This window comes from Enhydra lutris, unplaced genomic scaffold (assembly GCF_002288905.1).
Source record: "Enhydra lutris kenyoni isolate GAN:26980312 unplaced genomic scaffold, ASM228890v2 scaffoldscaffold56, whole genome shotgun sequence".
In the NCBI taxonomy this organism is placed as follows: Eukaryota; Metazoa; Chordata; class Mammalia; order Carnivora; family Mustelidae; genus Enhydra; species Enhydra lutris.
The window spans coordinates 6253293-6272945 of NW_019154140.1; the positions used below are offsets into that span (position 1 = coordinate 6253293).

Below are 19653 nucleotides of genomic sequence, written 5' to 3' on the forward strand. Positions count from 1 at the left end.
GATACAAAACTAAAAAAAATAAAAAATAAAAAAAGCCAACAGCCAACATCTGGGGGGAATTACAAGCATTCTCTGAATCCTGTGTATACTGGATATCCCCCCCCCCCCTTTGGGAAGGTTCTCCTACTGCTCTGAGAAAGACAGCTGGTGTTTTGGTCAAGCAGATCTAAGGTTAGGTGCCTACGCGCTTCTCCTGGGAAGTCCTGAAAGCAGGCATGGTCCAAGTGCAGGCGCAGAGGCTGTAGGCTGAGAGGCTGAGCCTGCGAATGGAAAAGCCACCTCTGAGGAGGGAACCTGTGCAGAGACTATTAGAGGAGGGCACCTGGTCTTGGCTTCATCTGGCTTAGGCCAGCTGGGAGAGAATTCTGGCTGGAGGAAGGGTACTGTGCAAGGAAGCAGTGGCCTCTAGGAGCAGGGATGCCTGCTTTCATGTTCTCTCTCCTGTATGGCTCTGATGACATCCCCAAGTGTTCAGTGAAGCCTTGTTTAACTTTGCCCTCTAGTACCACCTAAATGTTTGGGAGGCTAACATCTCTGTGCCCACACTTGGGGTTGAACAGGCTTTGGGAGGAACAGAAGCCAGAAGAAGCTGCAAAGGCCATGGCAGGAAATCCTGCAGCAGCTGTCCACTAAAGAGCCAAGGAGGAGAGGACCGGATGGGTTTGCCCATGTGTGACCCTCCCTGGGGTGGGGGCTGCTGGGAACCACTAGAAGATGGGGTCTTCCAGGGACACAAGTAGGAGGCTCAGGCTGTTTAGGGGAAATCAAAGAAATGGATGACCCACTACAGCTGGAACCCTTGGGGGGTATCATGGTGACAGGTACCCAAGTCTATTTGAATCCATTCTCAGTGTGAGGGCTTCAGATGGCCTTGTTCTTTGGTTTACAATAGGGCTGAAGGCAGATGGGGGCCACTTACAGCACCCCACTGAACCTTACCTTCCACTAACCTCAACCTAGTTATTACTGGGATAACAGAGTACTTAATATTGAACCGACACGGAAGAACTCTCACCCTGGAGACCCATTACACTTACATTAAGGTTGGGAGCCCAGGACCCCAGCATCCGGAGGCCCCAGGGAAACTGTGAGCCTAGGGGAGGTGGACAGCAAGCATGTGCCTTCCTTTTTCCCTAGTTAGGTCACTCTTCACTTCCAGATTACTCGGAACTCCACCCGGACTTTGGCATCCCAAGCCTCCCTTTGGATTCCTTCATCCTCTCCAAGGCCTGAGGGTAGTATGGATTTTACCAGATTAAATCATCTCTGCTAAGGGACCAATTAGCTCTTTCAAATGACAATGCTTGGGCCAAGGTAAAACTGTTTCCATGACGTCCAGAATAGGTTTCTCAGGCACCACAGCAAGCCAGTGTGGGGATGTATTTGGCAAAAGCGGCCCTCTTGTGCCTGTTGGTAGCCGTCTAATCCAGGCCCAGGGCTGAGGACATGATCAAGCCTATACCCAAGCAGAGTTTGTACCACTGTTAGACTCTAGGGAGAATAATGCCCTGGGTCTCAAATCAGAGGCTCTTAGGGCTAAAATTGGGTCAGTAGCAACTTCAGCTAGAGAAACAGACTGGCACATCACTTTGGTGCTAGGCAATAAATGGATGAGTCCTTCCCTTTGGTCCTCTTGCCATCCTAATAAGCTAATTCCTGCCCAATGAGCAGTGACTAATCACAAAGGATTCAAGGATGTTCAGCACTTAGAAAAGGCTTGATACAAAGTGTAGAAAGGAGGGCTGTACATGGTAGTCTTCAGGATATTGAACCAATCACCACAAAACTACAACTTCTCAACCTGGCTTTCTCCTATGGCAAATGCACGACTTTACCATAACGCAGGATCGGCCTCGACTTAGTAGTGATAACAGCTTTTGCTTGATGTTTTAGAACACGCATATACCAGTGACAAATTATCCAGTGAGAAATAAATACTCAAATCACCATTTATTATTTATTCAAACGGACTCCTTAAAGCAAAAATCAAAACAATTTATTGATGATGGAAAATGGGAGGCAAGGAAATTAGAAGAGAAACAGACCCGAGTATCCTACAGAGACCCTTAGCCATATCCCAAATGTACACACACACACACACAACACACACACACACACACACACACAGGAACACACACATGCACGCACACATACGCACCTCCCCCTTCACTGTCCCAGGAAGAACAGACATTTCTACACACTCCTTTCTGATTGCATTTTGTGACATCTCTTCCCTTCAAAGTCTAGTCTATTATATTTTTTAGGTCCAGGTCCTGTGCACTAGAGTTCTGAAGGGAAGAATGGCCGCCCCCACCCCTTCCCAGTCAACAGAAAGACTTTGTGACACTAGAAAAAGGAACTCTGCTTGGTAGAGGAAGATGGGAGCTTCTGATGTGGCCAGAGCTGGGCACGGACTATGATGGATGCTCCCCGGCTCAACGTTTGCCTAGGGACTTCACAGAACCCTTGCATGACCACACCCAGGGATGCCAGACAACTAAGGCCAGGACAATGAGTCCATTGGCTCATAGTGGGGGCCAAGTAAACACTAACATCCTTTCCTGTGTGCCAACTACCCAAGCCAACCACCATGGTGCCCAGCACAGAGGAGGTCTGGTCTGCAGGACCTATGTGTTAGTCAAGAGAATTAACTGAAGAATGCGTGCAAGACCAGACTCAACAAATTGTTGGCCACACTCCAATCTTTCACCCTATCCTCCTCCCAGGTTCCAGTACTGGGCAACACCATCAAAGCTTAGACCTTCACTTTTGCTAGAAGTACGAGGAGACTTCTACCGACACTGAAGAGTCAATGTCTTGCTAAGAAATCAAAATTCACTCTCATTCAGATTCCTATCAGCATACTATGTCAAGTTCGTGCTATTTTCTGAAGGTACAGTGGGTGGCAGTGATACCAAAGAAAGGCCAGCTGCCAGCCTGCTTCTCCAGCCACTGTACTTTTGTGTTATCATCAAGGTTGCTTGGCCATGATTGAAGTGTACAAGTGTCTCAGTCAGACTAACCTCCATGTGACTCCCAGCTTTGCAGAACCACCTCTTTTCAAGCCTGTTTCTAGGACTGAGATAATATGTGCAAAGCCCCCTGTACAGTGCCTAGCACACAGGAGTGCATATAAATGGCAGGTAATATTATCAGTAAGCCTGTTGGAACTGTGAAGAACAATAAGAGAGTTCCCCATGAGAAACAAAATTCCTATTTCCTTTCCACGCTCATTTAGAATTCAAAGAACATGGGGGTGGGGTGGAGCTCTCTGAACATAATCCTACGAAATAGAATTAAAATAATCCCCACTGACGATGAAAAGGTCTTTAATGTTCCAGCAAATACTTTGAGCCAAAGTTAAAAGGCTATTCACCTGGCTACTTCATCTCATTCCACAGTGCTTCAATTCATTCATTCATTTCCTCAGCAAATACTTATTAACCTCATATAATGTGCCAAGTAATGTGCTGTGAAAACACATTGCATGTCTATAATCCCACTGATATGCAGACTGAACCTAGTTCTCACAGAGTCCACACTCAATGGTTTGTAGTGCTAAAAGTTGAGTCATAATGTCACTACTGGATTCCATGAGAGGGGACCTGATAGAAATTTCTAGAACCACCACAAAGTTTTGAGTTATGTTGCTATTCTCATGACTTTGGGTAAGTAATTTAACCTAAGAGCTACCCTATGTATAGTTTCAAGCGTCACAGAGGATAACTGAATGTCAAGAAGACTATGCTGCACCAGACCCCGTTGTAATAAAAACAAAAACAAAAACAAAAAACTCTACCTTCTACCATGGCTCTGATCCTTTGGGACAGAGATCCAGACGTATTCTAAATGGTGTTACAAATTCCATTCTGGTACATGGTCAGCAGAATGACTATGAGTCATCTACCCTTGTGTGTTTCCCCCACTCTGGCCATCTAAGGATGGCCATCTTAAAAATTCTCCTCTTGTAAGATCAAATTAATTTAGATTCACTTCTGCCTGCTGTTGGTAGACAAGACACAGCAACAACTGTCTGGAGCTTTGCTCACCTCTCATTCAGTGGATGTTCACTGAGTGCCTACTCTGTGCTCTGCTCCATGCAAACCGGTTTGCTTCCTGAGGGAGGAAGCAGGCTCGTGTAGTGAGAGACTTGTTACTAAGAGAGCCAGACCAGGTCAGAAAAGCATTTGATATACTTCAGGAACTTCAGCTGAGAAATCTTTGATCATTGTGGACATTTTTATATATTTTTCCCTACTACTTACTGTCTCTACCCAACCTTTATTAATCTTCTCATTCTACCCTGTTCACCCATCCCACAATATCCCCAAAGGATGCCGTTTTATAAAACTACTTTCCCCCCACCAGCGGCCTCAAGGTCATCACCAATGTCAGTCAGTAAGGCAAGCAGTAGGAGTAGATTAAAACAGAACTCAGACACTTCTTCCTCATTTATGCTATTCCCTGAAGAGATAATAAACCAAAAGGAGGATTCTAATGAGGCCTAAATGTATAGTTTTATCCATGTCGATTGCGTGACTGTCTGCTTCCTTTGATTTTTCTCTTTGACCCCTCAGGCTGGTATTTCAAAAGTGAGAAGTTTAAATGCTACAGCATCATCAGAGAAAATACAGGAACTTCCAGAAGACACACCCGCTGACAATTCTATTACTTACTGTTCTCCCCAAGCCATCTCTGGAGGGACAGGACTGGGCCTTGCTGTGCCACTGGGGAAATGTCATTCCCCAGAACTTCCATTCTGCTCCTTTGTTGACCATGTCACCCCCTTCCACCTAACCAGACACTCTGTGCCCTGCCCAGCCGCTCAGACCAGCCCCTCCACACAGTCTTCCCTGCCTATCCCCATACCTCCAGCTCCAGAATCATCAGTCCAGTCCCTCCACTGCGTCTTTCATCCCACCAAGCCCTGCTTGCTCTGCCCCCAGCAACGTGGCAGCAGTCCCTGCAAGAGAACAGTCCTGAGTCCATGAGCTTCAGAGGATCCACTGTCCTTCCCCCCCATTTGACTGGCTGGTTACATTCAGAGAAGTCACAAAAACTGACGAAGTATCTCCTTAGATATGCCACCCGCAGCCCTGAGTCCTGGGAGACACACAGAGACCAAGCCCTGCGCCCAGCGCCCTGCAGTCCCCTGCAGGGCTGCATCCAGTGATGTAGTCCCCCAAGGCAGGGCTGTGCACACACACAGGCTTTACCGTGTTGTCGGCAGGGTGTGGGCATGTGTCTTTTTGTCTGTTATTAAACAGGATATTCTATGAGATATACAGACTAATAACACTGATTGAATAAAATCATCCAGAGGTCTTTTTCAAACTGCACAGAAAGCATCAGCCACTGAAGGTTTCCAGATACTTGAGGTGCTCCTACTTTAGAAGCAGCCATTTTCAGAAGAGGGATGGCAAATTCGGACCCCTCGCGAGCAGGTTAGAATCAGGAGTGCACATGGCCTGCTAGATAAACATAAAAGAAGTGATCCATCTTGTTAAGTCTGGCTAGACAGGCTGCTGTTAGAGCAAATTCAAAGCGAGGCTTTCCATCCTCGTGCCTTAGGGGGAAATAAGTGAATTTTTAAACTTACATAAAATTCAAAACAATCGTGTTAAAAAGGATTGCTAACCAAGTCCTTTTGTTGCCCCAAATTATTATTTGACAAAATATAATCAAACTGATTTGGGAATAACCTGTACCATGGATAGCTTCATTTTTCTTCTTTTCAAGTGATTACTCTGAAAAGATTGCAAATAGTGTCATTCACCAAGGAATTAGAAATTTTGCTCTATTTTTTAATGTCCCCTGCTTTATAACTCACTTCAGGAGAACAATGGAATCTCTCTCATCTTTTTCAAAAGGCAAAAGCCCCTGAAAGCCAACTTTCCACACCATTTCAGATGTTTAAAAGCATGAAAAGAAGTTTTATTTAACTACCTCTGTAAAGATTAGCTGTTACAAAGTACCTGCTGGCCAAGCCACATCAGTAGCAGCCCCAGAAGAAAGGAGGAGACAGTATACAATAAACTAGATCCAGAGTTTCTTCATGGAGTTGTTTCAGTGTCACTGAATCTTACTAAGGAGAAACCCACTGCTTAGCAAACGGTGTGACACATCTGCAGCTCCCCAGGACCAGGATTGTGCGACTTGAGCGTCCTGTATTAAACAATCATGGTGAGAGAAGAAACACACCAATAACAGTAATAACGCAGATCCATCACCAATAAACATTAACTCAGCCTCTGTCTTAAGGCCAATGCTAGCAACAACAATATACAAGACAATATCGGGACCTTCACATAGCTTAAAATCTAGTATGGAGTCAGGATATGCTTGTATGAAAAATGAGGAAAAAATGGAAGGAAAATGTAGGCAATCAACTCGGACTCTCCCCGACTTGCCAGCTCCCATGATGTATGGAACTCCCAGGGCAACCCAAGGCAAATCAAGATGCTCATGACCATGTCATAGGAGTCTTCAGCTATGCTGATCCTTCTGCCTGGACACCTTCCCTCCCTTTTGTGCACCTGGACCATAGCGCTCTTCTCTCAGGTCTATCACCCTCTGCCTCCTCTTGCCCCGTCCCACCCCATCTGATTCAGAGCTGCCCTCCCGTGCCTTCAGGGCTCTCTCCAAGCCTCTCCCAGGGCACCAGAAACACTGCACTGTAGCTGCTGCTTAATGACTCCCTAGCTAAGCTGGGAGTTAACCTGAGGGTAGAAGCTCTGTCTAGTCTTCCCCAGTGGTTAGTCCCATGTCACCCTCTGTGGTCTCGATTTCAGTGAATGAAACCACCACCCTTTGGGGGAAAAATCTGGGAAAGTGCTTTGTTTATTTTTTAAGATTTTATTTATTTATTTGACAGAAAGAGAGACACACAGAGAGAGGGAACACAAGCAGGGGGAGTGGGAGAGGGAGAAGTACGCGTCCCGCTGAGCAGGGAGCCCGATGTGGGGCTTGATCCCAGGACCAAGACCACGACCCGAGCCAAAGACAGACGCTTAGCAACTGAGCCACCCAGGTGCCCCTCTAGGCATGGTCTTCAATGCTTCCTCCTGCTTCTCAACTTGTCTCTCACCCAAATACCCAGCCCACACAGGATCAAGAGGTTACACAAATCAGGAAGCATTCACATGGTCTCCAGAGGGGCCATTCCCTGGATAGCATGAACAGGTGCTCTTCAGCGTTAAGCCCTGAATGTGGTGGCCCTGACTCCACTGCCAAGTCTCACCTATTCTACTTCCTAAATATTTCTCCATTCTTATTACTTCTCTCCCTCCTTATGGCTAGTTCAGAATACTCTCATTCAGAATACCATAATCATTTGCTTTAATTACCTAAAAAGTCTTCCAACAAGTGTCCCTGACTGCAGTGTCCCCATGCGACTGTTCTTCCAACAGCAGCCAAAGTAAACTAGTCACAAAATACAAACCTGACGGTCACTGCTCTCTATCGATCATCACTAGTTCCCCAGCTACCTCGTGTTAAAAGCCCAATGTCTCCTATGACCTTGGCCCTGCTTTCTTCTCTAGCTTCATTTCTTACCATTATCTGGCTCCCACTCCATCCTCCAAATTCATTTGCCAAACACGTCTTACATTTCGCATCTACTATTTCCTGTGACCCCCCCGGTATTACCTGTCATCGTATTTATCATACTGTTTATTTATACATATCCCCCATGCCACTTTCAGCTTTGTAGAGGCAAAATCCATTTTTAGTGCTTGGCATTATATGCACACTCAATAAATACTTGTTAAATTAATAAATGAATGAATGACTCAATCAAACCAATGTTTCATTAACATTAAATTTTTTAATGTCACTTAACAGAATTCTCTGATAAAGGTCAAACATTAAGAAATTGCAAAAAGGTAATCTGAGGTTTGGTACTGTGTTCAGAAATGCCTTCTGTTAACACAGATAATAGATTTATAGGTCAGGAGTAAAATCTTTCTCAAATGTATAAGCACAAATTACTGAAATAGGATTTGTGCAACTCTACTCATTCGTTGAAATTAGTGCAAATAAAAAAAGACTGGGAGAAGCCAACAAATGGTAGGCATGGTATTTCTATCAATAATACAAGACTATGATTTAAGTGATGCTATCAAGTAAGAAGATACCATTAACAGTGAAGAAATACATTTTTAGAAAGAAATCACTTGGGAAACTTCTGCTTTTGTGTCTTTATGTCAATTAATGATATTATTATTATTAACAAAAATAATTCAGCACAACATGTCAGGCACTGTATTAAATGCTTATATGTATTAGCACATTTAGATAATGTCCAAGAATGTTTGAAGTAGGCACTTACTATTTTTCTAATTTTATGTAATAGGAAACTGAGGCTTAAGGAGGTTCAGCAATGAGCCCAAAGTCACAAGCTAGTTAAGTGCAAACAGGATGTCCACTCAGGTCATGAGACTATACAAAATGCCTCTATTTACCACCATGCTATTTTGCAGTAAGGCGACAATATGACATTCCCTAAAGACTATACTTTACTCAACAACTTTTAGGACAGGAGGGTAATTCCAGTAATAATAATACCAGTAACTCAGTAAGTACTTACTACGTATCTAGGCACTGCTGCAAACACAAACGTGTCCATTCCTTTAATCCTAGCAGTCGCCCAATGAGGTAGAAACTATCAGGATGCCCACCCACAGCTTAGGAAACCAAAGCACAGAAAAGTGACTGGTCCAAGGCCCGAAAGCCAGATGAAGCCAGAATTCAAATATGAGAAGTCTGATTCCAAAGCCTTTTTGTCTTAACCACTATGTGAAATTGTCTCTGGGGAAAAAACAGGTTAAAATTTAAAAAAATAATAATAATAATTAATGCAAATTCTAAAGTAAATTTTGGGATCTATACCTCTTCAACCCAGTCGCTACAGAAGTAATGCAACATAAATACTGCAGCAGGTAGTAGTTCAAGAGCTGTAGATTATAAGCAGAAGACAGAAGATTCTGAACCTGTTCTGCTACTTTTTACCTCTGTAATCATGAAACCATTTACTCTCTCAATCTCCTAGTCTTATGTTAAAAAGGGCAATCAGGGGCGCATGGGTGATTCAGGTCATGATTCCAGGGTCCTGGATGGAGACCCGTATCAGGCTCCTTGCTCAGCAGGAAGCCTATTTCTCTCTCTCCCACTCCCCCTGCTTGTATTCTCTCTTTCACTGTCTCTCTCTCTGTCAAATAAATAAGTAAAATCTTTAAAAAAAAAAAAAAAAAGAAAAAAAGAAAAGAAAAGGCAATCAGCCAGCAACAGATGAATAGATAAGTGGTACATGTCTACAATGGAATATTACTCAGCCATCAAAAAGAATGGAATCTTGCCATTTGCGATGACATGGATGGAGCAAGAGAGCATTGTGCTTAATAAGCAAGGAAGTCAGAGAAAGACAAATGTCCTATGATCTCACTCATGTGTGGAATTTAAGAAACTAAATAAATGAGCAAAGGCAAAAAGAGAGAGAGAGAGAGAGAGAGAGACAAACCAAGAATTAACTATAGAGAACAAACTGATGGTTACCAGAGGGGAGGAGGGTTGGAGGATGGGTGAAGGGGATTAAGAGTACACCTATCATGATGAGCACTGAGTAATGTATGGAAGAGATGAATTACTATATTGTACACTTGAAACTAATATAATGCTGTACGTTGACTATACTGGAATTAAAATAAAAAACTTAAAAAAAATGGCAATCATACTACATGCCCTGACTACTTTGTAAGTTTCTTCTAAGGATCACATAAGAAAATATATGAAAGAACATTTTTGCCTTTGGAAGGTTTTTCTGCACATCAAAATCAACTTATTTAATGTCTTGAGAAAAATTCAAGTCATTCAAAATTCAATACTTATAGCTCATGTAAAAGCTATACATAAAAGGCTCAATTTCATTACCTTTTTATATGCCACAATACAATACATTTAGCAATGTATAACACTAACAAACTCTATCCTAAGTGTACTATAAAATACTGAGGCTATACAAGTTATGATCATTTCAGTAATTTATACCGTGAACTGGGGAAATTATCTTTGTAAACAGATTATGATTATTACTCAATTTTAAGCATATGTATGATACAACAGAAATAACAGTATGAAAGTCTTAAATTGGTCAGTCTTACCGATGCTGATAACAGCTAGAGGATAGTGACTTAATATTTTAACAACCTGTTAGCCTCTAAAATTCACTTGGTTTTAACAATGTTTACAGCACGCCCAAAATTTGCTAGGGTGCTATTTTAGACATTTGCTAAAGTTGATCCCTATGGTAAAATTCAATTAAGTTGTATAAACATCAACTGAGCACCTAACTACGTGCAAAGGCCTGTGCCAGGTACTATGCAAAACCAGGAAGAGAATACCAGCCCTGCTTTCAAAATGTACAGACACCACACTCATACACAACACATATACACAAGATACATGCTAATTACTACTTTAGACATTCCTAGTTTTTAAAATTTTTACACTTTGCTTTAGCTTATTATCTGCCTTTAGATGATATATAATGTGGATATCATGAGGGAAAAAAACTGCAGCATGAAAATTTAAGGATGTTGTGACTCTTCAAGTAACCTACTTAAAGAGCCTAGTAAGAGTCTCCTTTCACTGTAAATATTAAAAATACACATCCTGTAAATAAGTAACTTTGTTAGTGAACCAGCACAATATTAAAACTATAAAGAAACAATTTATTTATCTACTTAACACCCTCTATACAACCATAACTTTATTTGTATGCTAATGAAGCAACCTTAGCACGTGGCTACAAAAACTTATGAAAATGTAATGTTAAAATTATGGGGCACTGAAGAATGCATCTAGATTTAGAATTTCAAATGACATAAAATACCAATCTTTACAAGTATACGTCATTATATTTTTATTTTTGGAAAATGTCTTATAAATAGCTTACCTGAGTACATTCTCATTACTTAAGTCACAATTCACTATATAGTTAATTAACTTATGTCTAAAGATAATCTGTTCTTGTATGATTTCATTTTCTTAAAAAAAAAATACTTTATTTTCAATAAAAAATTTTACATATGAAAGTCAAAGACAGTAATTTCAGTAAAAATGAAAATCAACCACCATATCTTTTCTTGAGTTCTTCAACAGACTTATCCTTCAATCCTGATTTGTCTATGTGATTGAATAATACATGTGCAACTGAAAAAAGAAAAATAATTCATTTTAATCTCCATTTTTTAAAAACTGAGACAAAATTAGAGAGAGTAATCTGATTTATCAAATAAAAGTTCTCATATTTTAAAGCAATAACCATTATATTAGTAAATTCTAATCCAGATATTTAAAAAGCTAATCTGAGAAAGTTATACAGGAATCTAATGTTTCTTACCAGAATATTTTGTAAAAAATACTAACTTAAACTTAACGCATTCTGTCCTACTTCAAACATTTTGCCCTCTGTAACGAGCACAATTTATTTACTTAATATTTTAATTAACTTTTTCAAACTGAAACTATTTTAAAAGAAAATTTTGTATCCACTACTGTAAATTGAAACTTAGCAGTAACATCTACAAAATGTTAGCCATACATTTTTATAATATGCAATAAAATACATAACTATTAAAAATTAAAACAAAACTTGCGTATAAATCATATAAAATCATCTTTTATACCACTGAATGGTCCACAATCAACACTTTGGAAAACTCTGTATAGTGCAACATTAACACTGGCTACTGGTTGTTACTGATTAAAAAAAAGGTAACACCAGCTAATATTGATCAAATGCTTATTAGGTACACTCTAGGAACCATTCCAGGTGCTCCCCATGTTTAGCTCAGCTGACAATGGTGACCCAACCAAGACAGTACTGTTGGTAGGCCAGTGTAAAGAACCAACTCGCATTCTTTGAGTACACTTCTCCTTATCACATTACAGTAGCAAGAAATTCACTTCCTCAATGCATTTATACAGACAGGCTGTTACGCTCTAAGCACTACTCTATGCCCTGAGACCTAGAGAACAAGGTATACACAGTTCCTGCTCTCGTGGAGCTTTCACTCTATTAGGGAGAGAGACATCATAAACAAATAAATGAAATATTTTCAGCTAGTTACACATTATGAAGAAAAATAAAGGAGGGTAAGAAGCCAGAGGATGATAAAGGGAGACAGACCGTTACTTTGAGTAGGTCTGCTGAGGAAAGGGGTCTCTGAAGTGGTAACTCTGGTGGAAACTGAATGAAGTGAAGAAGTTGGCAAGGGGGAGAAATTCTGGGCTGCGGAAATGGCCAATTGCGAAGAGCCCAAGGCCAAAATAAGTTTACCAGCTTGGTATATCAAAAAATATAAAGTTAGTATGGTGGAGCAGAGTAATCGAAAAAAGCAGTGGAAGAGGTTATAACAGTCAGTAGTAAGAAAAGTTAGTATTTTTCAGGGAACTTTAGGGACTGTTTTTGAGTAAAGATAAAACAGAAATGTCTTTTAGCTTAAACCCTATTTAAAAATCACATGTAAAATGACATGTCCACTTCTTTAAGTACAATACAAAGAGTATTTTTCTTAGTGATTCAGACTCATTCAATGTTGCTGCTAGAAACATAAAGAAACAAGAAAAGGAGCCCAAGGTATATTTAATCCAGAAGATATATGAAAATGGTACATAGAGTTTGTTATTTTTAAAACTAAAAACCTGATACTGCTGCATTCTAATAATTTTTCTTTTTCCGAAAACTTGAGGAAAGCCCAAAACTCTTACCTAACTGAAGTTCCTGCAGTCTGATTTTACTTAAGATTTCCCTAAACTGACACTTCATGGGAAGAACAGAGATGTAAAAATAAATAAGGAATAGAATTCTGCAGGTTCATCTGCCAACTGTCCCCCTGACTCAACAGTCCGCACTGTACTTCTTTTAATTTTCTGAAGACAATTTGCTCTTTCCTGCCTCAGAACTTCCACATACATCATTCTCCGGGTCTAACACTCTTCCCCAGCCCTTTCATCCGACTGACTCCCGCACGTCTTTGAGGATTCAGGTTCCATCAAACAAACACAAAGAAACTGGCTCTCACAGAAGGGACTGGACCTCCCTTGCACCCATGCCCGGTGACATGCATCTGTGGTAGGAACCCTTAACGAGTCCCACCAAAGCAAGCTCTCAACCATTACGCTTTACTGAGTTTTCAAGTAGAAGAGTCCAGACATAAAGTCAGACTGCCTAACTTTAAATCTGAAAAAAAAATGAATAAAAATCAATCAGTCCTGGGTCTGGCTTCCTACCCGGATGACCTTGGTCAGGTTCCTTACCTCTCTATGCCTCAGTTTCTATCTCTGTAAAAAGTAATTAATAATCACACTTAAAGCTCACAATGCTGTTATTGGGGTTAAAAGATTTTATTTTACTTAACTGTAATTCAATTTAACTTGTGATTAATTTAAATTTAACTATATGTATCTTAGAGTGAGTATTTAATAAATGTCCACTATATTTGTTGAATAAATGAAGGAACATGTCAGAATAAAGATCTGGAAAAGCTTTCTTCACAGACTTACTTTTTTTCTCAGGTTCTGACATAAACATCACTGCCATATCAAACCTTTTTAATTCAGAAAGTTTTTGTAAGATTTCAAAGATGAGTGATGGCTCTTCTTTCCTGAAACAATCCAAATATAAAACAAATGATTAATTAAAAGTAGCTCATATAATTCTGTTTTTCTAACACAGTATTTCTAATCATACATAAATAAGGTCTCCATTTATCTTTTTTCCCTGGATGTGGTCTACATTTTAAGTGCCCAAATGAAGAGATTTATCAAGTAACTGAAGAAATTATAATTTTCTTAAATGTGAGGCTTAGCACAGACTTTTTAAAAATTTATTTTTTTATTTAAATTTAGTTAATTAACATAGTATATTAATAGTTTCAGGGGTAGAGTTCAGTGATTCATCAGTTGCATATAACACCCAGTGCTCATTATATCTCATAGCACAGACTTTATTAAATTGCTATCACATTTATCACTTCTACACCTCCCCTTCTTTAAAAAAAAGTTTTAAAGTCCTTTTTCCTCCTACCTAAACATTTCCCATATTATTGTTTGCACTTGTCATCTCTTCACAACTTCTGCAATGGTGAAATTTACCAGAGAGCTAATTTTGCTATACAGAAGGCAGTAAGTAATACGACATCAAGGAGAATAACTTTCCCAAACCACTACAAATAGCCTAACATTACAATATGCAGGTATAACAAAAAAAATTCCACTTACTCAATATAAAAGTCATGCAGAATTTTAATGATCTGGTTGAATACATCAGGATCCAGATTTTTCTGAAACAACTTAGGATACATGGATGGTTCAATTTGCTTGGAAAGATAAAAAGAGAAAATTATATCACAGTAACATTTATATATCACAAATTATGCATATAACAACTGCTTACATGAATATAGGGAAGAATACTGTTTATGCACTAGTGCTGACTGAGTAATGGGGTCACAGCGCAATGTAACTACGAGTGAAGAACAAAAGTCGGAGGAAATGTTAGGTAAATCACTCTGTTCGAGGCAGAGAAAAATCCATGAACAGAGAGATGTTCCCAAAGACAGGAAACTTGAAGAGAGCTCTCAAGGAGCAATAAAAATAACTAGTTTAAAAAACAGAATTACATGAGATAATGCACTTAGAAGTAACTGTATACTAGAAAACTGTAAGGGATTATTACTATAACCACACTTGAAAAGACAATGCTAAAATCCATTATTTGGTAAACTTCCTAAGATCTGATCCTTTTTCTAGGAGCAAATAAGAGCTCACATAAGAAAATGATTGTCTAAATATTGCAAGCAGTGCTTGGGGCACATGGAAGGCACTCAATGTGTTTTAACTTCTTTCCCCATCTTGAAGAATGAAGAATTAAATTTAAGTTAGGATTTCTGAAACAAGATCAAGTTATTTTAAACCACAGAACTTAACACAGAACCTATTTCCAAAGGTTTCCCAGTCGCAAACATTTAAAACAGTCTGGCTGAGGTAATACACGCAGGCACGGAAGGGTTCTACAAACATATTCTACAAAAAGCAGATACAGTACTATTGTACAGTACTAGTGACAAAATAAGTCCTATGACCTTCTACTTAAACTACAACTACTAGCTTCCTTTCTTACCTTCAAATACCGATACAACATACCCGGAGAATTTTTTAGTTGTCTGAAATCAGATTCAAGCTGAAATGAGTTTGCAGGAACTGGAGGAAGAACAGTTGTGCCAAACTGCGCAGGTGTCTTATCTATCTCTACAGAAATCTTCTCACTGAAAGACTGACATACATCCTGTTTCAAGCTGACTGGAGGTCTGAAATATATCAGAGGCATCAAACAATTAGAAAAGAACCACAAAAGCTTATACAAGGAAATGTCTATGGAGATTTTCAATTCCTGACTTTATTAACATAGTATTGTAACTATTTATATTCCACACGTAGTGAACTCTTCTGGCTAATAAAAACACACCTATATTTTTGGCAAGGCAGATAATGCTTTTGCCAATTTTTTAAATATTTATTTATGTTCAGTTAGCCACTGTGTAGTACATAATTAGTCCCTGATGCAGTGTTCAATGATTCATTAGTTAAGTATAATACTCAGGGCTCATCACAGCACATGCCCTCCTCAATATCCAACACCCTATTATCCCCCCACCCCCTTTCCTTTGCCAATTTTCACATGCTGGCTATGTAATGACTATTCTCATCTATTGCACTAATCTAGCCTGGCCACTTTTTGAAGCACACCATTTCTATATACTGCATCACTACATCACATACACTCACAACTCTGCCTTTCAGAAATCCAAATTATGATAGTTTCAGGAAAGATAGTCCCAGACACCAAGAAATGCTTCCTCCTTTTAAAAAAATCTGTCTGGGGCTGCCTGGGTGGCTCAGTGGGTTAAAGCCTCTGCCTCTGGCTCGGGTCATGATCCCAGGATCCTGGGATCGAGCCCTGCATCAGGCTCTCTGCTCAGCAGGGAGCCTGCCTCTCCCTCTCTCTCTGCCTGCCTCTATGCCTACTTGTGATCTCTGTCAAATAAATAAATAAAATCTTAAAAAAAAAAAAAAAATCTGTCTGTTCAGTGTTTTCCCCAAATCACTAAATAATCACTATCACTTTAAATAAAACCACTAAAATTCAACATTTAAAAAAAAAACTTTTTTTTTTTTTTTTAAGATTTTATTTATTTATTTGACACACACAGATCACAAGCAGGCAGAGAGGCAGGCAGAGAGAGAGGAAGGGAAGCAGACTCCCTGCTAAGCAGAGAGCCCAATGCGGGGCTCGATCCCAGCACCCTGGGATCATGACCTGAGCAGAAGGCAGAGGCTTAACCCACTGAGCCACCCAGGTGCCCCGCCCCCCCCCCAAAAAAACTTTTAATAGGATTGCTGAGTGGCAATACAAGAATGTATGAATAAAGTTTCAACATCCCCTGGGGTGACTGGGTGGGTCAGTCCTTAAATGTCTGCCTTCAGCTCAGGTCAGGGTCCCAGGGTCCTGGGATTGAGCCCCATAACGGGCTCCCCGCTCAGCGAGAAGCCTGCTTCTCCCTCTCCCACTTCTCCTGCTTATATTCCCTCTCTTACTATATCTCTTTCTGCCAAATAAATTAAAAATTTTAAAAAAGTTTCAACATCCCCAAATAAACCTAATTAATCTCGATCTTTCATATTCTCACCATTAAGCAGACACATGACTATTTTTTAAAATTCCACACATAATTTAAAGAGCCCACAAATAATCTTAGATATTAATGGCTAGAATAATGATGACTAATTTCTACATTTTTTATGAAGCTTCCTTTTAAAAATTTTTTTTGACAGACAGAGATCACAAGTAGGCAGAGAGGCAGGCAGAGAGAGAAGGGGAAGCAGGCTCCCTGCTGAGCAGAGAGCCCGATGCGGGGCTCGATCCCAGGACCTTGGGATCATGACCTGAGCTGAAGGCAGAGGCTTTAACCCACTGAGCCACTCAGGTGCCCCTGAAGCTTCCTTTTAAAAACTTTTTTTGCTGAATTACAAAGTGAAATACAAATACTAAAGTTCTAGAATAAAAATGCAGAGAATCAATTTGTTAAGATACTTTCTTACCTCTGAATTTCCCACTATGGTACAGGAATAGTGATCACACCTTAAGCAAAACCTCTCTTACGATTTAAGTACAAATAAAAATCTAGAACGTGAAGTTGGGCAGTTCAAAGCACTATGGTGATAAGCACATACCAGAAGTCTCATCAGTAATACCAATTTTCTAATGCATTATTGCCACTCTAGATGAGTATCAAGAGTATTTCTTCTGGGAAGCCTGGGTGGCGCTATCAGTTAAGTGTCCAACTCTCATTTCAGCTCAGGTCATGATCTCAGGGTCATGAGACCAAGCTCCACATGAGGTTTATGCTCTGCGTGAGTCTACATAAGATTCCCTCTCTCTCCCCTCGCTCTCACTACCCCCCCAAAATAATTTTTTTTTTTTTTTTTTAAAGAGTATTTCTTCTACTCACGGCAGGGCTGAAGTATCACTGATTTCTTCTATTTTCAATACTTTTGCTTTCGGAATATCACTGGTGGGCAAAAGGTCATCTTGGCTTGAATTCTTCTTACTCGCAGCGCCTGCATTTGCTATTCCGTCTGCCAGGTGACTAGGGTTGTTCTGTGGAGCGGCAGTAGTGCTACCCGGCACGTCAATGGTCTGGATCAAATTACCGGTCTCTTCAATAGTAACTTTCTTGAGTGGTTTCTACAACGATTAAAATCAATTCTTTAAATCAACATTAAAGGTTCCCTATTTTAGGGTCACCAATTAAAAGGCTGCAGTGTTCTTATAACTAGTATCAGCTCCCTATTTAGAGAACGTACTTAGATTTTAAGTTCACAGACTAACGGTTTTAAGTCAGTTCACTCTGATGGCAAGATAGACAGGGGTCATACTCTGAGAATACAAAGAATAAAAAAAGATGCACAGCACCTAGAGTATGTAAGTCTGAATGGGAGAAAGAAGAGCTGTACATATACATAATTCCAAGGCAATGGGACGCATGCTGTGAAAGGGGAAAGCACCACATGCTAAGAGAACACAGGGAAGGAAGACAAACAGTGGCATCAGGGGAGTCATCACAGAAAAGTACACAATGTGGAAGGGCACAGCATGGTCAGTGGAAAGATGAGAAGTCCAAAAGGGCTAGAGCAAGGGGAGGAGTTGGGGGGAACGAAGCCTGAAAGGCTGTTTAAAGACAGCTTATAAAGGAATTGTGTGCCACGTCCAGGAGTTTGGACTTGACCCGAGAGGCAAAAATGCCAAGAAAAAGTATGGCCAAATCTACAGTGAACTAACTGAAGGCAAGCAGAACAAGGTCAGACAATAACCAGCACTCTGTATGAAAGAGACTAACATTAAACTCTAAGCAGATTTAAAAAATAAATAAATAAAAAATAAAAAATACCTAAGTAGATTTTCTAAACATGCAGCCGCTGGACAAAACCAGCCCAGGATTAAAGATCTGCCAAATATGTCCACAAAGTCGGTAAGACTTGACCATAATTAGTTTCTAATGTAACAAAATAAGTAGGATTCACTGTTTATTTCAATCATTACAAATGTCAAACATGTTCAATTTCTTCTTAAGTTTACATATAATACTGTTATTTTTAATTTAAAAAACCCTCAATTTATTCTAAGTGTTCATTTCAACTGTATGGGTGAATTTTAAATCAAAAAGTTTTAAATATAAAAACTTTAGACATACATATTAAACTTAGTATTAAACCCAGACATTCTATTAACATAGCAAGATAAGACCTCTAACAGTTACAACTGAGTGTTACTGGATGAAAAAACATAAATTTTAAAAGCTATTAGCAAAACTGTTAACAGAATCCCAGCAGCCGTTCTATTTAAAGTACGATCATGTTAAGCTGAAGCCTTTGCCTTGCTGAGAACTCTGAACAGCAACAGTTTTCTCTGAAGATATTAACCAAGAATGGGCATGTGTCAGCGCTGCACAAGGGACTATGATTTCTGACAGGCAATAAATCACTGGACTAAATCAATACAGTCCCATTTAAAACAAAATCCTTTCAAAACTAACAACAGATGTGTAAACATGATCCTAATTTAAAAATTCCTTAATCAGTAGTCTCTGTGAAGTGTAGACCTATGAGTGGGTACTAGGAGCTACTAGTGCTGAGGGCTACTGATGGTTGGGAGTGACAGGGGGGATGACAGTATGCTGGTTAACAGGAGTGAAACACAAAAGATATCACTATAGAAAGATTTAAGAAAATATGAAAGGTTCAACTAACACTTTCTCAAAACTAAGATTTAGATGCATTTTATTTAGCTCTATGCTATGGCCATTTCAAGAAAAGGAAGAGAAAAGTAAAAATAAACAGAAAGGGGGGGCGCCTGGGTGGCTCAGTGGATTAAGCCTCTGCCTTCAGCTCTGGTCATGGTCTCAGGGTCCTGGGATCAAGCCCCACATGGGGCTCCCTGCTCAGTGGGGAGCCTGCTTCCCCCCCACTTCTCTGCCTGCCTGCCTCTCTGCCTGCTTGTGATCTCTGTCAAATAAATAAAATCGTAAAAATAAA

General features: G+C 40.0%; 1 protein-coding gene across 2 annotated transcripts in view; it reads right to left on the minus strand.

Moving 5' to 3' along the window:
* Positions 1 to 10644: 10644 nt before the first annotated feature.
* The window catches only part of LOC111157979 (RNA polymerase II associated protein 3), a 41034-nt gene continuing 32025 nt past the window's right edge, over positions 10645 to 19653 (minus strand). For both annotated transcript variants that reach the window (XM_022519752.1, XM_022519753.1), the window contains 5 exons: positions 17571 to 17806; positions 15182 to 15368; positions 14281 to 14378; positions 13564 to 13664; positions 10645 to 11208 (listed from right to left, as the gene is read on the minus strand). In XM_022519752.1, coding sequence (XP_022375460.1) covers positions 11123 to 11208; positions 13564 to 13664; positions 14281 to 14378; positions 15182 to 15368; positions 17571 to 17806 — 708 coding nt within the window. In that variant the 3' untranslated portion in view covers positions 10645 to 11122. The remainder of the gene's footprint in view (positions 11209 to 13563; positions 13665 to 14280; positions 14379 to 15181; positions 15369 to 17570; positions 17807 to 19653) is intronic.